This window comes from Notamacropus eugenii, chromosome 5 (genome assembly GCF_028372415.1).
Source record: "Notamacropus eugenii isolate mMacEug1 chromosome 5, mMacEug1.pri_v2, whole genome shotgun sequence".
In the NCBI taxonomy this organism is placed as follows: Eukaryota; Metazoa; Chordata; class Mammalia; order Diprotodontia; family Macropodidae; genus Notamacropus; species Notamacropus eugenii.
The window spans coordinates 378772194-378789309 of NC_092876.1; the positions used below are offsets into that span (position 1 = coordinate 378772194).

A 17116-nucleotide genomic window follows, 5' to 3' on the forward strand; every position below is an offset into this window, starting at 1 on the left:
GTAAAGACACTCAGATAAACGAAGGCAACAGAATTAGATTATAATAGTCATTTCTTCTAAAGCCTCTTTTATAACTCTGATCATTAATTACATTTGTAGTAATTATTAAAATACAATGACTCTAGTTCTTGTGAATAATCAACTTATTAATGTCTTACATACATAAATAATAGGCAGTTAGGAGAAATGAACTGCTTTACGGCCCCTCAGAGTTCACACATATATTGTTTACTGATGTATCTATTTACTGATGTTGCTACCTATCAACGATTCTCCAAGTACCACCAGACTCATTTCTTTCAATCTTTTAAGGTTCTAATTGGGTGAACTTTCTAGGTGGTATTTGGGGATAGGGAATAGTGAATAAGACCCTACCTGGTGTTTTTCCCACATATGCATCTTTTCCCTTGTCTGGGTTTTTCTAGCCCTGAATCTATGACCAACATATATCACCTCTCAACATAAGACCAGCTTTTCTTGTTGTCATGTGTCGTGGAGTTTTCTCCTAGCAGTAGTGTTATAAATTGTGGTTAGCTTTCTAGGTCAGAAGACAATAGATATTTAACTCATAAAAGGGAGCTGTACATTTATAACACTATCTTTTTCTACTTTTTTTTGCAATAACTTTTTAATCTGGAAAACTAAACTTCAGTTATAATATTGTTTCAGTTTCAATCAACTTTTAAAATTAGCTCTTTAAGTATAACTTAATTATAATCAATCAACAAACATTTATTAAGTACTGTTAATTCTATACCAGAATGTTTTGAATTCTTACCAGGCACTGTGTGAGACTCTGGGAATAAAAAAGAGAAAAATGAAAGAGTCCTTGCCCTCAAAGAGCTTACTTCCTGTCATAAATAGAGGATTGCCTGCATTTAATTTTGTAGATTGTAAATGTCTAGGGAAATGATTCTTAAGATATTTGTGAAGAAGACAATGGTCATTTTCAAATGCGTGGATTCCTTGGAAGGTTTTTAGAAAATTATTTGATCTTTCTAAAATCGACCCTGCAAAGAGTGAGGTAGAGCTGCCAACACAGAAGGTCATGGAATGAACTGAACTAGTTTAATTTCACTGCCACAATGAAAGCCCTTTTAGAAGAGACGTGAAAAAACAAAATGATGTTACTATAGCAGTAAATTTGTCTCAGAGAGACCCTTTTATTTCTCTTAAGAAAAAATAAATTTCTGTAATAAAACAATCAAAATATAAGAAAAACAATCTACCAAAACCCACAAATGTTTCTGGAAGAAAAAGTGTATTTCATGAACAAATGAGGAAAAGAGAATTTTTAAAAATATTCATATCATTTAAGGAAAAGAAAAGGATGCCAATCTTTAGGAGAATTTTACAGTGTTATTAAAATGATGAGTGAATGTTTTTCATTTTCTCAGAGGATAAAAAAATGAGATATTTTATTAAAGAGAAAGATAATTTGTCTTCTATAAGATAAGAGATATTAAAATACATTTTGGCTGAAGAGCTAAATAAAAAGCCCATTATTTTTGCAAGACCTAAATTTTTAGCTTAGCATATACTGCAGACAGATGACTGAACTGATAAAAAGGCACAGTAGCAATTTCCCCCAATGGTGATGAAGCTGAATGGGCTATTTGAGCATCATCTGAGCATTCTGACACTATTCTACTAGAAAGATATACAGTGCTTCAAAACACTTTGATGGAACAGAACTGAAGGTATTAAACTCTGTTGTGAGCATTGCCATTTTGTTCCCATGGTGATGTTGGGCTGGTAAAAGGGAGTGACAATTTCAGATTGATAAATCTTTTGGTCAAAATATCGTGAGCTCTGGGAAGGGCCAATCCCAGATGTCCTAAGTTTTAAAAGGTTTTATGTAGCAGGAAGTCCAAGACAACTGACTGTGGATGGCCAGTTCAAGGCATATTCAATATGCTCAAGAGGCAGGGTTAAATTAATTGATGGCTATTAAACTGATGAATTAATTAAATTGATCAGTGGTTAGTTTTCTAGGTTAAAATCCTATTGCAAAAAATAGTAGAATTAAAACATAAGTGACTGCTGGAAATGAGAAGGCATGGTGTATTCCCAATATCTTAGAATCTTGGGAGAGAATGATCTTTGCTCTAATAAGGCAACATGTAGGTTTTCAGGTTGCAGCTAGAGGAATCTGGTGCAACTTCTGGAAATTTTTTCCCTATGATAGTCACACCACTTGTGAAAAGGTCTCTCAGAGACTCAGATAGACCATCTCTGGCTCTGAGACACATCCATCCATCCATACAAAAGTATAAATGCTTTTTAATTGTGTCATTGCTTTCTGGCTTTTCCAGCACTTACCTATACAGCAGTAGACAAAACCCTTTTCTATTAAAATAGGAGTAAAATACAAAAAGTAAGGTGATTTCTGAAATCCCTTTTAGCTCTGACATTTTAGGATACTAAGAATTGGTTATGGAAAATGACCAGGAATTCCTTGAAGATAGTGATGTTCTCCAGATGTTCTTGTTTATGGAGACTATTGGTGTCATATCCTGCAACACACCAGGGCTTTTGAAATGACATCCATAATCAATAAAAGAGGATCAGCCTAACTACCTGTATGGGAAAAACCCAAGTGAATTAAAAATGTCTATTTTCCAGACTTGGAAATGTAATTAGATGGATGGAAATACTCCAGTATATATATAAGGATCTAGTTCATGAGCTATTCTTTAACAGGAAGGGAATGATGACCTGAATTGCTTTTGGGAAACAGTGCAGTGGTTTTCATGACCCAAATTTTCTACCTGAAACAAGGGCTTGTTTTTAAAATAACGATATTCTTTAATAATGAAACAACAAGAATTTGTCAGGCACCTACTATGTGAGAGGAACTATGGCAGGTGCTATGGATATATACATACATACATATATATATGTCATATATATGCAATTTGATATGGGCTCTACACATACATTCCTATTAAATACATTTTTATAGTACTCATGTTGCACAGAAGAATTATAATGAATGGGAGAAACCATGAGAAAGAAAACAAAACAGAAAAGAAAATTGTCTGCTTCACTCTGCATTCTGACTCTGTAGTTCTTTCTCTGGATGTGGAAGGCATTTTGCCTTAGAAGAACATTAGGAATTTTTTTTAAGTCCTTGCATTGCAATGAAGTTCCAAGTCTACCAGAAAAAAACTCTCGCACACTGTGGTCGCTGCTGTGCACAAAGTTCTCCTGGTTCTGCTCCTTTTGTTCAGCATCAGATCATGTAAGTCTTTCTAGGCCTCTCCGAAGTCTTCCTGTTCATCATTTCTTATAGCGCAATAGAATTCCATTACATTCATATACCATAATTTATTCAACCATTCTCCAATTGATGGGCATCCCCTTGACTTTCAGTTTTTGGCCACCACAAAGAGAGCTGCTATAAATATTTTTATACATGTGGGATCCTTTTCCATTCTTATGATCTCTTGAGGATACAGTCCTAGAAGCACTATTGATGGGTCAATGGGTGTGGCACATTTTTGTACCCCTTTGGGCATAGTTCCAAATTGCTCCCCAGAATGGTTGGATCAGCTCACAGCTCCACCAACAGTGTATTAGTGTTCCAACTCTCCCACATTCTTGCCAATGTTTATCATCTTCCTGTTCTGTTCTGTTTGCCAATCCAATAGGTGTGATATGGTACCCCAGAGTTATTTTGATTTGCATCTCTCTAATCAAAAGTGATTTGGAGCATTTTTTCATGTGACTATAGATATCTTTAATTTCTTCCTCTGAAAATTGCCTATTCATATCCTTTGACCATTTACCAATTGGGGAATGACTTGTATTTTTGTACATTTGATTAAGTTCTCTATATATTCTAGAAATGAGGCCTTTATCTCTGACATTAGCTGTAAAAATTCTTTCCCAGTTTCCTACATAGGAGGGCACTATTTCTAAGGTTATAGCTGTATGAGTAGAAAGTGGCTGAATGTTGTGAGAGATGTTATGGAGATTGAAATAACAAGATTTATCACTGATTGCATGTATTGGGACAGTAATGGAGAAACTTTTGTAGGGAGATTGAAGGAGGGAAGATGTTGAGATAGAATGAAAAGTTGTGAACAATATTAAGGATATAAACTTGGGAAACTGAAAGTAAGGTGATGTCTGACAGAAACAGGGACATTTGGAAGAGGGGCAGGTTTGGGGGAAAACAAAATGAGTTTAGTTTTAGGAATATGGCATTTGAGATGTCTATGGAACAACAAATTTGAAAAATCTCATAGAGATGCCCCAAGATGCTGTGATATGGGTCAGAAACTGGAGGTGGGTGGGTGGAGAGAGAGACCGAGGCTTTCTAGGTAGATTAGTAAGTCATTTGAATAGAATGATAATTGAACTGATGAAGAACAGAGAGATAAAAATACAGACAGACACATGCAGAGTGAGTGAGAGAGAGAGAGAGAGAGAGAGAGAGAGAGAGAGAGAGACAGAGAGAGAGAGAGAGAGAGAGAGACAGACAGACAGACAGACAGACAGAGAGACAGAGACAAAGACAAAGACAGAGACAGATATGGAGACAGAAATAGAATGAAGGACCTTGGACAGAAACTTAAGGAATACCCACAGTTAGGGGAATGATATGGATGATAAATTAGCACAGAACTGGTCAGGCAGGTTAAGAGGAGAATCAGGAGAAAGTAATGCCATGAAAGGGTAGCTATGTGGCACAGTGAATAGAGCTCTGGACCTGAAGTTGGGAAGACCTGAGTTTAAATGTGACCTCAGACACTTACTGTGACCCTGAAAAACTCACTTAATCCTATTTGTCTCAGTTTCCTCATTTGTAAAATGAACTGAAGAAGGAAATGGCAAGCCACTCGAGTATCTTGGCCAAGAAAACCCCAAACAAGGTCATAAAGAATCAGACAGGACTGAAAACACTGAACAGCATGAGCAAAAATATCATGAAAACCTAGAAAGAAATTATACAATCAGCTGTAATCAACGGTGTCAAATGAAGCAGATAGGTTCAGAAGTAAGAGGATTGCTAAAAGACTATCAGATTTGGATTAAGAGATGATTAAACTAGGTTTAGTGAATCATCCTTATAATCCCTACTCCTGGGGAGGTTAAGTAAGGATAATAGATAGTTTGAGTGCTGGAGTTCTAAGCTGTAGTGTGCTCAGTTGATAGAGTGTATGCACTAAGAGGTCTAGTTCTTTATTCCTCCCCACTCCCAAGGACTTTCCATGATGCTGTATAGCTGTGAGTCATAAAATATTATACCTCCCAAAGAATAAGAGTTGATGATCACTCAAAGGAAAATGGAAAAGGGAACAGTAGGAACCAGTAGGCTATGACACCTTCTAATCAAAGAGTTTCACAGGAGAATCAGGATTAATGATGGAATACCCATGTGCTTCACTCATAACTAAACAATATCAAACAATCTAGAGGAAAGACTCAAACATAAGGGGTTGAACTCTTGTAGAAAATTTATGGGAAAAATGAGAAGAGTGCAATGGAGTAAGAAGGCATGGATAGATCATAGGTTCCTCAAGGTAGAGCTGGGTTCTTGGAGGCCATCTGGTTTGACCCTCATCTTCAAGAGGAGGCAACTGAGGAGGCATAGGGTAAATGCCCTCTGAGCTTGTACAGTGGTAGAACTGCATGGATTTGCCTAGGTGAAGAAATAGGTGAGTGAGATCCCAGACCATGAAATTATCAAAGTATGAGTTAAGTCCTTATTGATATGTTTCTGTTGAATTGTTTCAGGTGTTGTTCCTGAAACTCCAGGGCTAGTGTTCTGTCCATTGCATCATCTACCTGCTTGATAGAGACATTATACTAACCCATAGCAGCTTGTTTTCATCTCTGGGGAGGAGGAAGGACGTGACAGGACAGAAGCAAAGCAGAGTAAAGGAGGCAGCTAAGTGGCACAATGGATAGAGTGCTGGTCCTGGAGTCAGGAAGGGCTTGGTTCAAATCTGACCCTGGGCAAGTAATTTAATCCTGATTGCCTTGTTTAAAAAAAGCAGGTTGGAGATTGGTGGTTTTTGGAGAAAGTGCAAAAAAAAGAAATGAAGAGGAACAGAATTATTCATACAGCTATATCAGAAAGATTAGAGGGTAGAGTGGGAGCCCGGAGACGGACTCAAGTCCTAGCTCTACCAAGGACAAGTTGTATGATCTTATGCAAGTCATCTTTTTGGGCCTTACTTTCCTCCCCTGTAAAATAATGAGCCTGAATTGAGGATCTCCAATGCCCTGTCCAACCCTGATATTCAATGACTAAATCCATGGTGGGTTGGGGGGCCAGTGTTGCTACATAAGAATCCTACACTAACGTGATCCTTTTGTCTTTTGTTCCTATTTTTTTCTCTCATCCTTTTCTTGTAGGGCAGTATAATGACTGATATGAACACAGGGCTTTAAAGGTTACCAAGTCCTATCGATTGCATCATTTGCTTCTCATAACAACCCCACAAGATAAGTAGTGCAAATACAGGAGGAAAACTTGGACCTGAGATTTCCTTGAGATGTCATTGTTCATCCTTCATTCTGGAATAGAACCCATGACACCATGATTGATGTCTTGACTTACATGTGAATTGGACTTAAGTGAGGCAGAATTGGACAAGATCAGCAGACTCTCTCTTCTAGAGTCATCCAAATACAGTGGCAGGGCAAAAGTCAACAACACTGGTGATGGCCCCCGATGCAGGGGATGACCTTAGTGTCTTCAATGTCTGACTAAGCTCTAAGCTCTCTGCAGAGCCTACTTCAGTCATCTTCATGGCCTTGGGAACAAATTGTTCTCATTCTCTCATTCTGCCAGAGAAAGTCTTCACATGCTCAGAGTAGACATTCTCCCAAATCACTGATGGCTTTGAGGCCTGTCAGTTATCCTTAACCTAGTTTAGCTCACATGCCAGTTTTACCTGGGTGTGGTCACTGCATATGTTACAGTTCCTTTGAGCCCCAGGTGAAAGTTGGGTGAAGGTGGAAACCAAAGGTGGATAAGCAGCCCTAAAAAAAGGCTTGGCAAAACCTCACATTAGAGGAGCTCCTTTTCCCTGAACACCCCATACATCCCATTAGTGGGTTAGGAAACTCTATTTTCTGAAATTTATACTCTTGGAGCACTTAGAAGTTGTGACTTCACCAGAGTCATATAACCAGTATGCCTTGCCTTCCCTTGCCTTCCCTTCCCTTCCCTTAGCTTCCTTTCCCTTCCCTTATTTCTTGTCTCCCTTAAAGCTTTGGACCCTGTGTGCTCTGAAGCCCATGGATTGAACAGGGAGAGGTCCCTGCCCAAACTCCACTCAATGGCTGGTTTTGGACCCTCCTGGCTTAGAGTGAACATTAATAGTAACAATTTCTCTTCAAAACAATAATCCTAAGGCTCCTGCCCCTCCCAGAGTGATTTATCTATTTATTTTTCTTTTCTATTAAAGGGGCCTGACTACCTTTTAAAGAGTCCTATTTGCTGAATGGACAATACATCACTTTAAGTGAGTACCTGAAAAGGCCTTACGTAGCCTAAAAGGTCAAGGTCTCCCATTGCATCCTGGGCTGTCTCCAGTCATCCTGAAGAATATCTGGTCACTAGATCCAGATAGTTCAGAAGGAGAAAGTAAAGCTAGTAACCTTGCACAGTCCTCCCTCACTCAAAACAAAGTCAAGTGCAAGTCAGGTCAATCATTTCTCTGATGTCATGGTCCTCTTTGGAAACAAAGAATGAATACAACAACAAATAGTCAGTATATATCAGAGGTGAGATTTGAAGCCAGGCCTTCCCAGCTTTGAGGTCAGATCATCCTGCTATCTTTTTAGTGCATATATATTATCCTTATGTTTTAGGTTGCATAATGGATAGGACACTGGGCCTGGAGTCAAATGTGACCTCAGATTTACTAGCTGTATGACTATGGCTAATCACTGAACCTCTCTTTGTCTTAAGTTTTTCATCTGTGAAATGGTGATAACAATAGGGGTTGTTCTGAGATTCAAATGAGTAAATACTTTGTAAAAGGCTTAGTAGGACTCCTGGCACACAGTAGGTACTTATTTCTTTTCCCTCCCCTAATCCCCTATGAGAAAATAGAGGCTGGGGAGTTTAAGTAAGTTATCCTTAGTCATAATACAAGTTCACAGAGTACAAAACGCTCGAGCTACAAAGTACTTTATAATCAATGCTCCTCATTTTACAGATAAGGAAATTGAGGTCTAGAGTGGTTAAATTGACTCCCCCAATTTCACAAGGTTAGTGAATGTCAAAAGTTGGATTATTAACCCAGGTCCTCTGGCTTCAGAGCCATTTCCCCTTCCAATGTCCCTTACTGAAGTAGAAGAGCCAAAATGTGAACATAGGTTTTGATTAGACAGTGATCTTTCCACTGCAGGGAATCCTTGCAACCTGTCTCCTGGGGTCCATCCTATCCCCATATTGGAGATACGGCCAGAGGATGAGACTCAGGTATGTCTCTGTATGCTGTTACCAATCCAACCCAATGTGATGCAATAGAAAGAATGACCTTACCATTGAAAATTTGGTAAATGAAACCTCTAAACCTACATTGAAAAAAACAACTGTAGTTTTGGGCTTCATTCTCTCACTGCCTCACCCAATGAACATACAAGTGACCCAGGCTAAACAAAACCTAAAATAATGAGCACTGACGTGCTGTGTTTGTTAATGAGAAGAAGTTTCCAATTGCCAATGGGACCATAAGCCCCACATAGTCATTTAGGAAATGTGGTCTCAAAACTAAAACATGCATGCTTCAATTAAATGCTACCCTGAGGCCAAAAAAAGCAGGGTGGGAAATGAAGGTGAGATTTCCCTACAGATGTACTTGACTCTTACATGAGCTCAAGACTTAGGGCTTCCTCATTCTCCCTGCTTATTGTAGTATTCTTTAGTGTAAAAATAAACTGGCACAAAACATAGTAACCATCAGAGGTCTGTGGAGGATGCTTGATTTCCAAACAAGGGTGAATTCCCCATTTATTTGAAGGATAAAATTTTTAACATCATGCTGTTTTAGGAGGGCTGGTATATCACAAGGACTCCCCCATCCTGAATTAAAACATTAAAACTGCAGACTGGAAAGGAAACTCAATGCAATATCAATGTGTCTAATACCAAGAGCTTCTCTGAGACCCCAGTGCTTGGGTTTATTAAGGTTGGTATCAGAAACAAGCTATTTAAGAGAATGTCATCATACTGTGTTGGAAAACTCATTAGGGAGAAGAAATCCACGAGGAGCTTTGCTAATGACAGTCACTGAAATGGTAACTGATGCAAAGCAATCATTCTGATGCTGTAAAAAAAAGACCACCAACTACTTGATTAGTTCCCTACTGTCTCTAATGAGAGAAAGAGGCAGAAACACAGACTGTTGGCTTTGGTGTAGATGCTAAATACTTTCCCCACTCCCTCCTTTTTAAAGAAGTAAAACTATAGTTCAAATTCTTAATGTTAGAAGCACGTAGGTTTAACTTTCAAGTTAAAAGTGTAAATCTCAATGAGAACTACCCTAATAAAAATCAATTAAGGACAGGGACTGGACCTGTAATTTCATGCTTGATGGGAGGAACTGCTTTTTATCAATGGAGGTTGGTATCTTCTTGGTAACTCTTCATCTTAGAGAGTTGCCTGGAGCCCTGAGAAGTGAAGCGATTTGACCCAGGTCATACAGCTAGCATGTGCTGAGGGTGATACTTGAACCAAAGTCTTTTTGAGTTCAAGGTCAACTCTCTATCCATTATACCTTGTTTCTTCTTAGAATCAGAGACCTAAGATCTTTTTATTTCTGAGTCATCAGGATTTAAAATCTTATTTATCAGTGGGTACAGAGAACTTATACCACTCTTCTATGAATTTATTATAATTTGAAGAAATATGTTATGGTTAATGTTATTTTTGAACCAGATAATTGTGTTTTTGCTAGTCTGCTAGCATTCTAACCAGTTCACAGATAAATACCACTATTTCCTTTCTTGATGTATATAGTTGGAAAGGAAAAGTCTTTGTTTTCTCTTGAATGGCTCTGAAAAGACTGCTAAGAAACTGCACACACTTCCATATGGCTGATAGGACTTAGTACATGTCTCTGTAGTACAGTTATGCCCAACTAAAACCTAAATGTTGCCATTTTGTTTCATTGTCTCTTAGGATGTGAAGCTTAATGGCTACATATCACAGTGATCTTACTCCAACAATAAGGCAAAATGTCCAAACTACTTTCAATCTAGTTCAGTTGTGGTTTCCCAAGATGTGGATCTGGGGCTATTCTTTGTTTAGGTGTGAAAAAGGATGCTTTACTTCCCTAGTGGATTACAGGTACAGTCTGGAATTGGGCATCATTCCAGCTCCACCTCCTCCATCCCAGTACACCAAACCATTTCAATATGCGCTCTGTGAGGCATGGTACAACCATGGGGTATCCCTTTACTGTATCCTTATACATAGACAAATACATCTGTTCAGGGTCTTCTCTGGGGTGTTGGTTAAATGTGAAATGAGCTTAGGATTGGCTACTGAAGGGGAGCCTGGAGCGCTCTTAAAAATCTTGATTGAGTCTATTGCTTTGGTGAGGAACTCCAACGCATTTGGGGGAGGACGGAATGAAATTACTTTTAAGTGCTTACTATGTGTAAGACCCTGGGCTAAGGAACAAAGGGGCACTTCCATATTTTTGCCTCCTCCTAAGATTTGTTAGGCAGGAATTCCCTATGTAAGAACTATCTAGATTAGTTGAACTGGTCGTGGGATAGAAGCCTTCTAGATCTGCCCATCTCTCATACAAGTTCTGTAATATCCCTGGATGCCTCAAAGGTGCACTTTACCATTCTAGAAATGTACACTGCTTTGATAGTCAAGAAAATAAACTGGGTCAGGACTGGAGTAAGTGAACATCATGTAAGAAGTGATTCAGGTTGAAGAACCTGAAATCCAATAATAAAATTAATGCCTTTTTCTGTCTTTTTCTGTTCTCACCAACTCCTGTTTAGTAAGGGATGTAGCAACATTTTAAGGATTGATGACTAGTTATCTGGGAACTAAAAGTTATCTGGGAACTGGAGACAGGAAGATATGGAAAGAAGAAAAGTACAATAATGAAGAATTATATCTACTTTTAAAAGGAAAATAAAACATGTTAGAATCCAGAGAGAAAGGAGATAATGGAAATATGTACCATAGTAACCTTACAGTTTAATTCACAGATGTTGTAGAGAGCCTCTGTTATCAGATGTTCTTCTGGGAAGGGAGGAGAGGAATTTGGAAGGATAAGGGTAGAGCCAGGATAGGAGCATGCCTACATCATGAACAGAGAATGAAAGTATAAGAATTCTTATGCGGCTGCTGAGAAGTTGAATTTCACTGTCAGTATAGAGCATTCCCTTTGCCATGCCCAAGCCAAGTTATGTGGGAGAATAAAATTTTCTAAGATGTTGCTTTGAAAACTATCTCTACATTACTCTGTGATTTCCAGTACTTTATGGGATCTGGTAGATGGAGGCCATGACAGGAACACAAGTTAGGGGGCTAGCAGAAATATCTATTTTAATTGACAGAAAGCATTAGATTCCAAATATTAGTGACCTACAACTCCATTTACAGTTCTCCTGTCCTTTTAGTTTTTATTTCAGTCATGATTAGAAATTTTTGGTCTATATGCTACTCAAAAGATAAATATGGATCATTCATTAAAGGCTCCATCACAGCAAGGATTGTTTCATTTTTATCTTGACATCACCAATACCTAGAACAGTACCTGGACGTAATAGACAATAAAATGTCCATTGGCTGATTGCTTCTATAGTACATTCTCATGGCACATAAGATCACAGAATGATAGTTGGCAGGTTTCTTAGAGTACAACTAGTTCAACACCATTTCCCTTATTTTATAGTTGAGGAAACTGAGGTCCTAAGAGTAATTTGACCCAGATCTCACAGGTCTGGGATTTGGACCTGGACTGTAGGGCTGAATGTTAATCCTGTCATACCACATGGCCTCTCAATGCATTTCTGTAATTTATTGCTACTGTAACTAGAAAGTAGAAACTAGGGTTCCCAATAAGTTATTTTGTTTGCTTTAATTCTCAGTCAGGGTTTAATACCAGTGTACTCCTAAGAGAGTGTGTCCTATGGATGTTTTATCACTTACGTGAAAAATACAAATGAAATCCTCTGGTGTTTTATCAGGCACATGAAATAATGAATTCACTTTCAAGATGTCTACACAAATAAACTCAGCACATTTGAACACATTATGGTTTTGTTTTTTTTGGCTTGCTTACTTTTCTGAAAATTCAGTAATGGATCAAACTCAGAAGTGGAAAAGATAGAATGAATTGGCATCCATTTGTATCCAAAGAGATGTATACATATACAAATACATATAATTATTCTTACACATTTCACTTGAGTTTAGTTAAGAAGTTAGGCATTTTAACTTCTGATGATGAACTGAGAGCACTCTGACATTCCATGGGAAAAATATGAAGGAAAAACAATCCAATTTGTATTTAGCAATAGAAATAGAAGAGTTTATGAGTTGAGACCTATACTTTTGTCAAAGGGGGAAAAGCACTTTGGATTCCTCTCCATTACAGTGCATAATGGACAGCTTTACCAGCACTTGTTTGGATATTCATTAAAAATTGAATGTATTACTTTGGTTTCTCAGGCCTAAAGCAGACCATAGAAAAACCACCTTCTGCCATTTTCTATGGCAGGACAGTGCAATAATTCTTGTACATTACAGGACAAAGTCACAGATGGATCAACTACCTGACAAGGTCAATGACTCTCTCCCTCGGAGCAGTGCTGACCGGCTCATCATTAATCATTACGATCTGATCTCCTGGGATAAGTTTTCCTTCTGAGGGGCCACCTGGAGACAAATGAGAGTTAAGTACCAGTTAGCTGATCATTGTTAACACACTGACAACCTCATCTCTTGTGCCTCAGCACTTGGAAACAATTCTCTTGCCGAACTGATATCTTCTACAGTAGAAGGATCAGGGTGCTTCTTCTAGAAGCAAAGGACTTATCCCTAGGTGCACAGTCAATGCTTCAGCCTCTGAATGTTCATTTCTGATGCAAGAACTGAATATTTTCTTGGCTTCTAAAGTCTTATTATATATTAAATATGGTAAATAAAGCTACATCTGCCTGAGCCAAACATCTGGTAAAAATAGAAAATATTCAGTTGGAAGTAGAGTATTATTTCCACATACCGAGGTATATGATGGATGTGACATTTGATTGAATTTTTCAGTTTTCATCCAGATGTTAGATCCCATACATGATACAATCCAAGTCTTTACTTTTAAATGTCAATGGTATTATTTAAAAAAATTTTTAAAGCAATGAATATAAACAAGTCTTTAGGCATGACAGAGCAGACAGACAATAAAAGTAGAAACAGATATTTTGAGCTGGATAGAATATTAGAGATCATTTAGTGTAACCTCCTCTTTATATAGGAAAACTGAGCATTTGGAGAAATGACGTCACAACATGTTCAAGGTACCATGGCTTATTTGTGCAAAAATGGACCTGAAATGTAGGTGTCTTGGCTTCTAGTGCAGTGCTTTTTCCTCTAAACCATATTACTTCATATTTTATGTTTTCAGTACTCCTGTCTCTGAATGGGACAAACTGAAATCCATATTTAATTTGTGGGTGTCAGGGCTGGAGAGAGAGAAATCTTACTATATCCACAGGAAAGTATCCATGTTACAAGTGTCGAAACTGAGACTTAAGTGGCGTTGACCTTCTCAGAGTGATTTATAAAATCATTTGAAGAACTCATTTTAATGACTTGTGAAAGCAACCATTAGGATAATCAAATTTGTAAGTGACCACTTGCTAACTGTTTCAAAATAATCAATTCTTTGAATTCAACCACAGTGAAATGATTACTTTAAATACTAATTGTAGCCCTAGATTCATGTATTTCAAGCTGAAATATGAATGTGACCCAGGATAACTGAATAGATTCCCTATTTAATTTAGCTGTTGCATTGAAATCTCTCTTATCTCTTTATGTAGACTTTGCTACTGTCTAGGCCCTTGCCAGGCCTTTCTCTCTACCCTCCAAGCGTGGGACCTGCTGCTAAGCTTAGTTGAGTCTGCTATGACCGAATCAGCAGGGGCAAAGAGGAGGAGAGGAAAATAAATGGCTTTTTTTTCATCTCACTCTGGCCCTCTCTCCTACCCAACATGAGAGTAGGTTGTCTTTGAGGAAGAGGGAGTTAGGCAGGGGCTGAATTTTGACTACAAGATTTGCACTGTCCTTTCTTTTAGCAAGAGATAATTGTAAAAAAATGAGACTAGAGAGTCAGAAAAAAGTAGGAAGAAGAAACTGGGGACCTGAGCAGGGAAATGGGCAGAATGCCTAGAGATAAGGTATGATAGCTCTCAGAAGATCTGTCCTCATCCTGTGCTGTAACCCAGTAAAACACCAGTGCCAGGTACATGTATGTGTAGGGTTGTGACAGTAGTCTCAGGGGGACCTCTTCTAGCCCCTAGCAGAGCTTGGTTATCAGAGTTGGCAAGTTTATAAGTTACTTAACTTTTTTTTAAAAAAATCTGTTCTCATTTACCAGAAGGGTTTTACAGTAGGTAAAAGAGATATGAGATAAACGAAAGCCTTGAGATCAATGGGTATTTTCCACCACTATTTCTGGCAAATAAAAGGTGCTGGTTGACTTGAATCAAATTGTCTGAACCCCTCATCCTCTCTGTCTGATGACCATGGGAGCCATTACCAGTGATTATCCAAGAAAAAGTGCTAAGGATAAAAAAAGTGAATCTCTAATTCATCTACCAGGGACACGGTAGGGTTAAGTAGATGTGTTGGGGGCTGAGAGATGGCAAGAGAGAGTGATCAACACATTTTCCCATAGAAACATTATTATATGTGATGATTAAGTTCAATAGAACTACTAGAATGTGACAATATTTCCAGCACAATTCCAAGTTAAATAGGGCTGTCCAAGGAAACTAATCACCAAGCATAACATTGTTTTTATGATAAACTACAAACCAAGTCCCAAACAACCAACTTTTAAATACAATTTTGGAACTGTCTATGTCCATCATTTGCCCAAAATCACCTCCTCCCCACGAAAGCCACCAGGCTGATAGCTGAAAGATTTGAAATATAAATTCTGCACACACAATTCCTTGTTTCTTCCAAATTATGAATCAGTAGAGCTCTTCAGGAAAGAAATCATTCTTTGCACTTCATTAAACAGACTGGCTTCTCTTCTATAGAAGGAAAATCTATGACTTGTCACTTGCAAGGCAGCAACACATTTTATCTAACTTTTTAAGGATAAAAACTAATGGAAATCATTTTGTTTTCATTTTTATTCTCAGTGCCTCAAACCTCCCTATCCACAAGCATTAGTGACTTTGAATTTGGAAAGAAATAACAGGAGCAAGAGGGAGTAAGTTATTATATGGTGCTATAAAGTACAAACAGAGAAGGGGAGAGCAAAAATCCCACTCTGAGGGACTCAAGATGGCCAAATGACCAAGGACTGTGAAATATTCAGCACTGATTGTACAGTCCACAGAAAGTCGAGTGATATTTTTATTGCATATATTACACACATATAGACCTACACACAGTATCCCAAAACAGTGCAGTTTGAAGTTTTAAATAAGCTAAAATATATTTCTATTTCTCCCTCTTTCTCTCTCTATATATGTGCATCTATCTATCTATCTATCTATCTATCTATCTATCTATCTATCTGTCTGTCTGTCTGTCTGTCTGTCTGTCTGTCTGTCTGTCTATCTATCTATCTCTGTATGTGCATATATCTCTATCTATCTATACATACATACATGCATATGTTAAACCCAGGTAGTCCTGGCTATAAGGCCAGCTATATTTTCATTATATATGCTCTACTGCTATGAAAAATCTTAGCACGTTTCAAGTACAGCAAAATGCATCAATCATTTCAGTCAACTAGATGTGTAGACGAGGGAAGAACCAATTTTTCTAGTACACAGTTATGGAGAAATAGATGCTGTATTGAAGGACATAAGAATCATGAGAATGACTAAGATGAATGAGGACTTTGTCCCTTGGCAGTCATGGATTTATTTGAGTTTATTTGAATAGCTTTTGGTGAAATTTGTGAAGAAAAGAACATTTGATCCTTCTGGATTGGAGATTTAGGATATGGGTCTTCATGGTCTTTTTTATTTCTTGGAACCATAAACTCTAAATGGTACAGCTCCAGAAATCTGCAAAGGCATGGGGGAACTAGGGACAATGTTAAAGAGGCTAAGAATATGAGAAATAGTACAGTGTGTGTGTGTGTGTGTGTGTGTAGGAGTCAAGGAGAGAAATGGATAAAGAATTTTTTAATGAATGAAACAAAGGTAGAAGGATTTTCATCATTTGGAATTTCTTGCACCAATAATAGCCCAGGCCTTTCTTCCCACACCTCCCCCACCCCCACAATGGGAGGCATTGGGAACAACATTGGAAGCAGAGGACCTTGGTTTAAATCCAACTTCTGCCATCTATTACTTGTGTGGCAATGGGGGCAAGTCACTTAATCTCCATGGGCCTCAATTTCTTTTTCTATAAAATAAAGGAGTCAGACTAGATTGCCTCTAAGATACCTTCCAACTCTTGAGTTATGATTCTCTGATGGTCACACTTAAAGAAACAGTGTTCCAGGATAAAATTTCATCAGTTTTGCTTATGGTCAATTAAAATGGCCAATCTCATGTTTAAAAATGTACAACTGAATGAATTTTCCTTTACAAGAAATTCTCAAGAACCATTCCAACTTTAGTTGTAAGTATGAACAGATCTGTTTTGTTGGCCGCATCTAACGTGGCCTCAAGGAAGAGACCCATGGTTCATAGTTGGATAAAGTTAGAAGGGGCAGGCATCAGGAGGAAGAGGGGCTGCAGGTTTGCTTACCTGGTGTTACTGAGCGGACAACCACTGGTTTCTCACTTCCCGCCACAAATCCGAATCCCAGCACAGGATCCCTTCTCATCTCAACTTGTCGAGGAGCAGGAGGAATGATTTGGCAGCTTTCAAATCTGGGGTCTTCAAAGGTGACCCCTTGTGTGATGTGACTGTGGACAA

The 17116-nt window shown here is 38.2% G+C and overlaps 1 protein-coding gene across 1 annotated transcript in view; it reads right to left on the reverse strand.

The window, feature by feature from the left end:
• FRMPD4 (FERM and PDZ domain containing 4) overlaps positions 1-17116 on the reverse strand; it is a 752204-nt gene that overhangs the window by 154597 nt on the left and 580491 nt on the right. The window contains exons 3-4 of the mRNA XM_072614370.1: positions 16946-17106; positions 12775-12877 (exon numbers count right to left, since the gene is read on the reverse strand). Coding sequence (XP_072470471.1) covers positions 12775-12877; positions 16946-17106 — 264 coding nt within the window. The remainder of the gene's footprint in view (positions 1-12774; positions 12878-16945; positions 17107-17116) is intronic.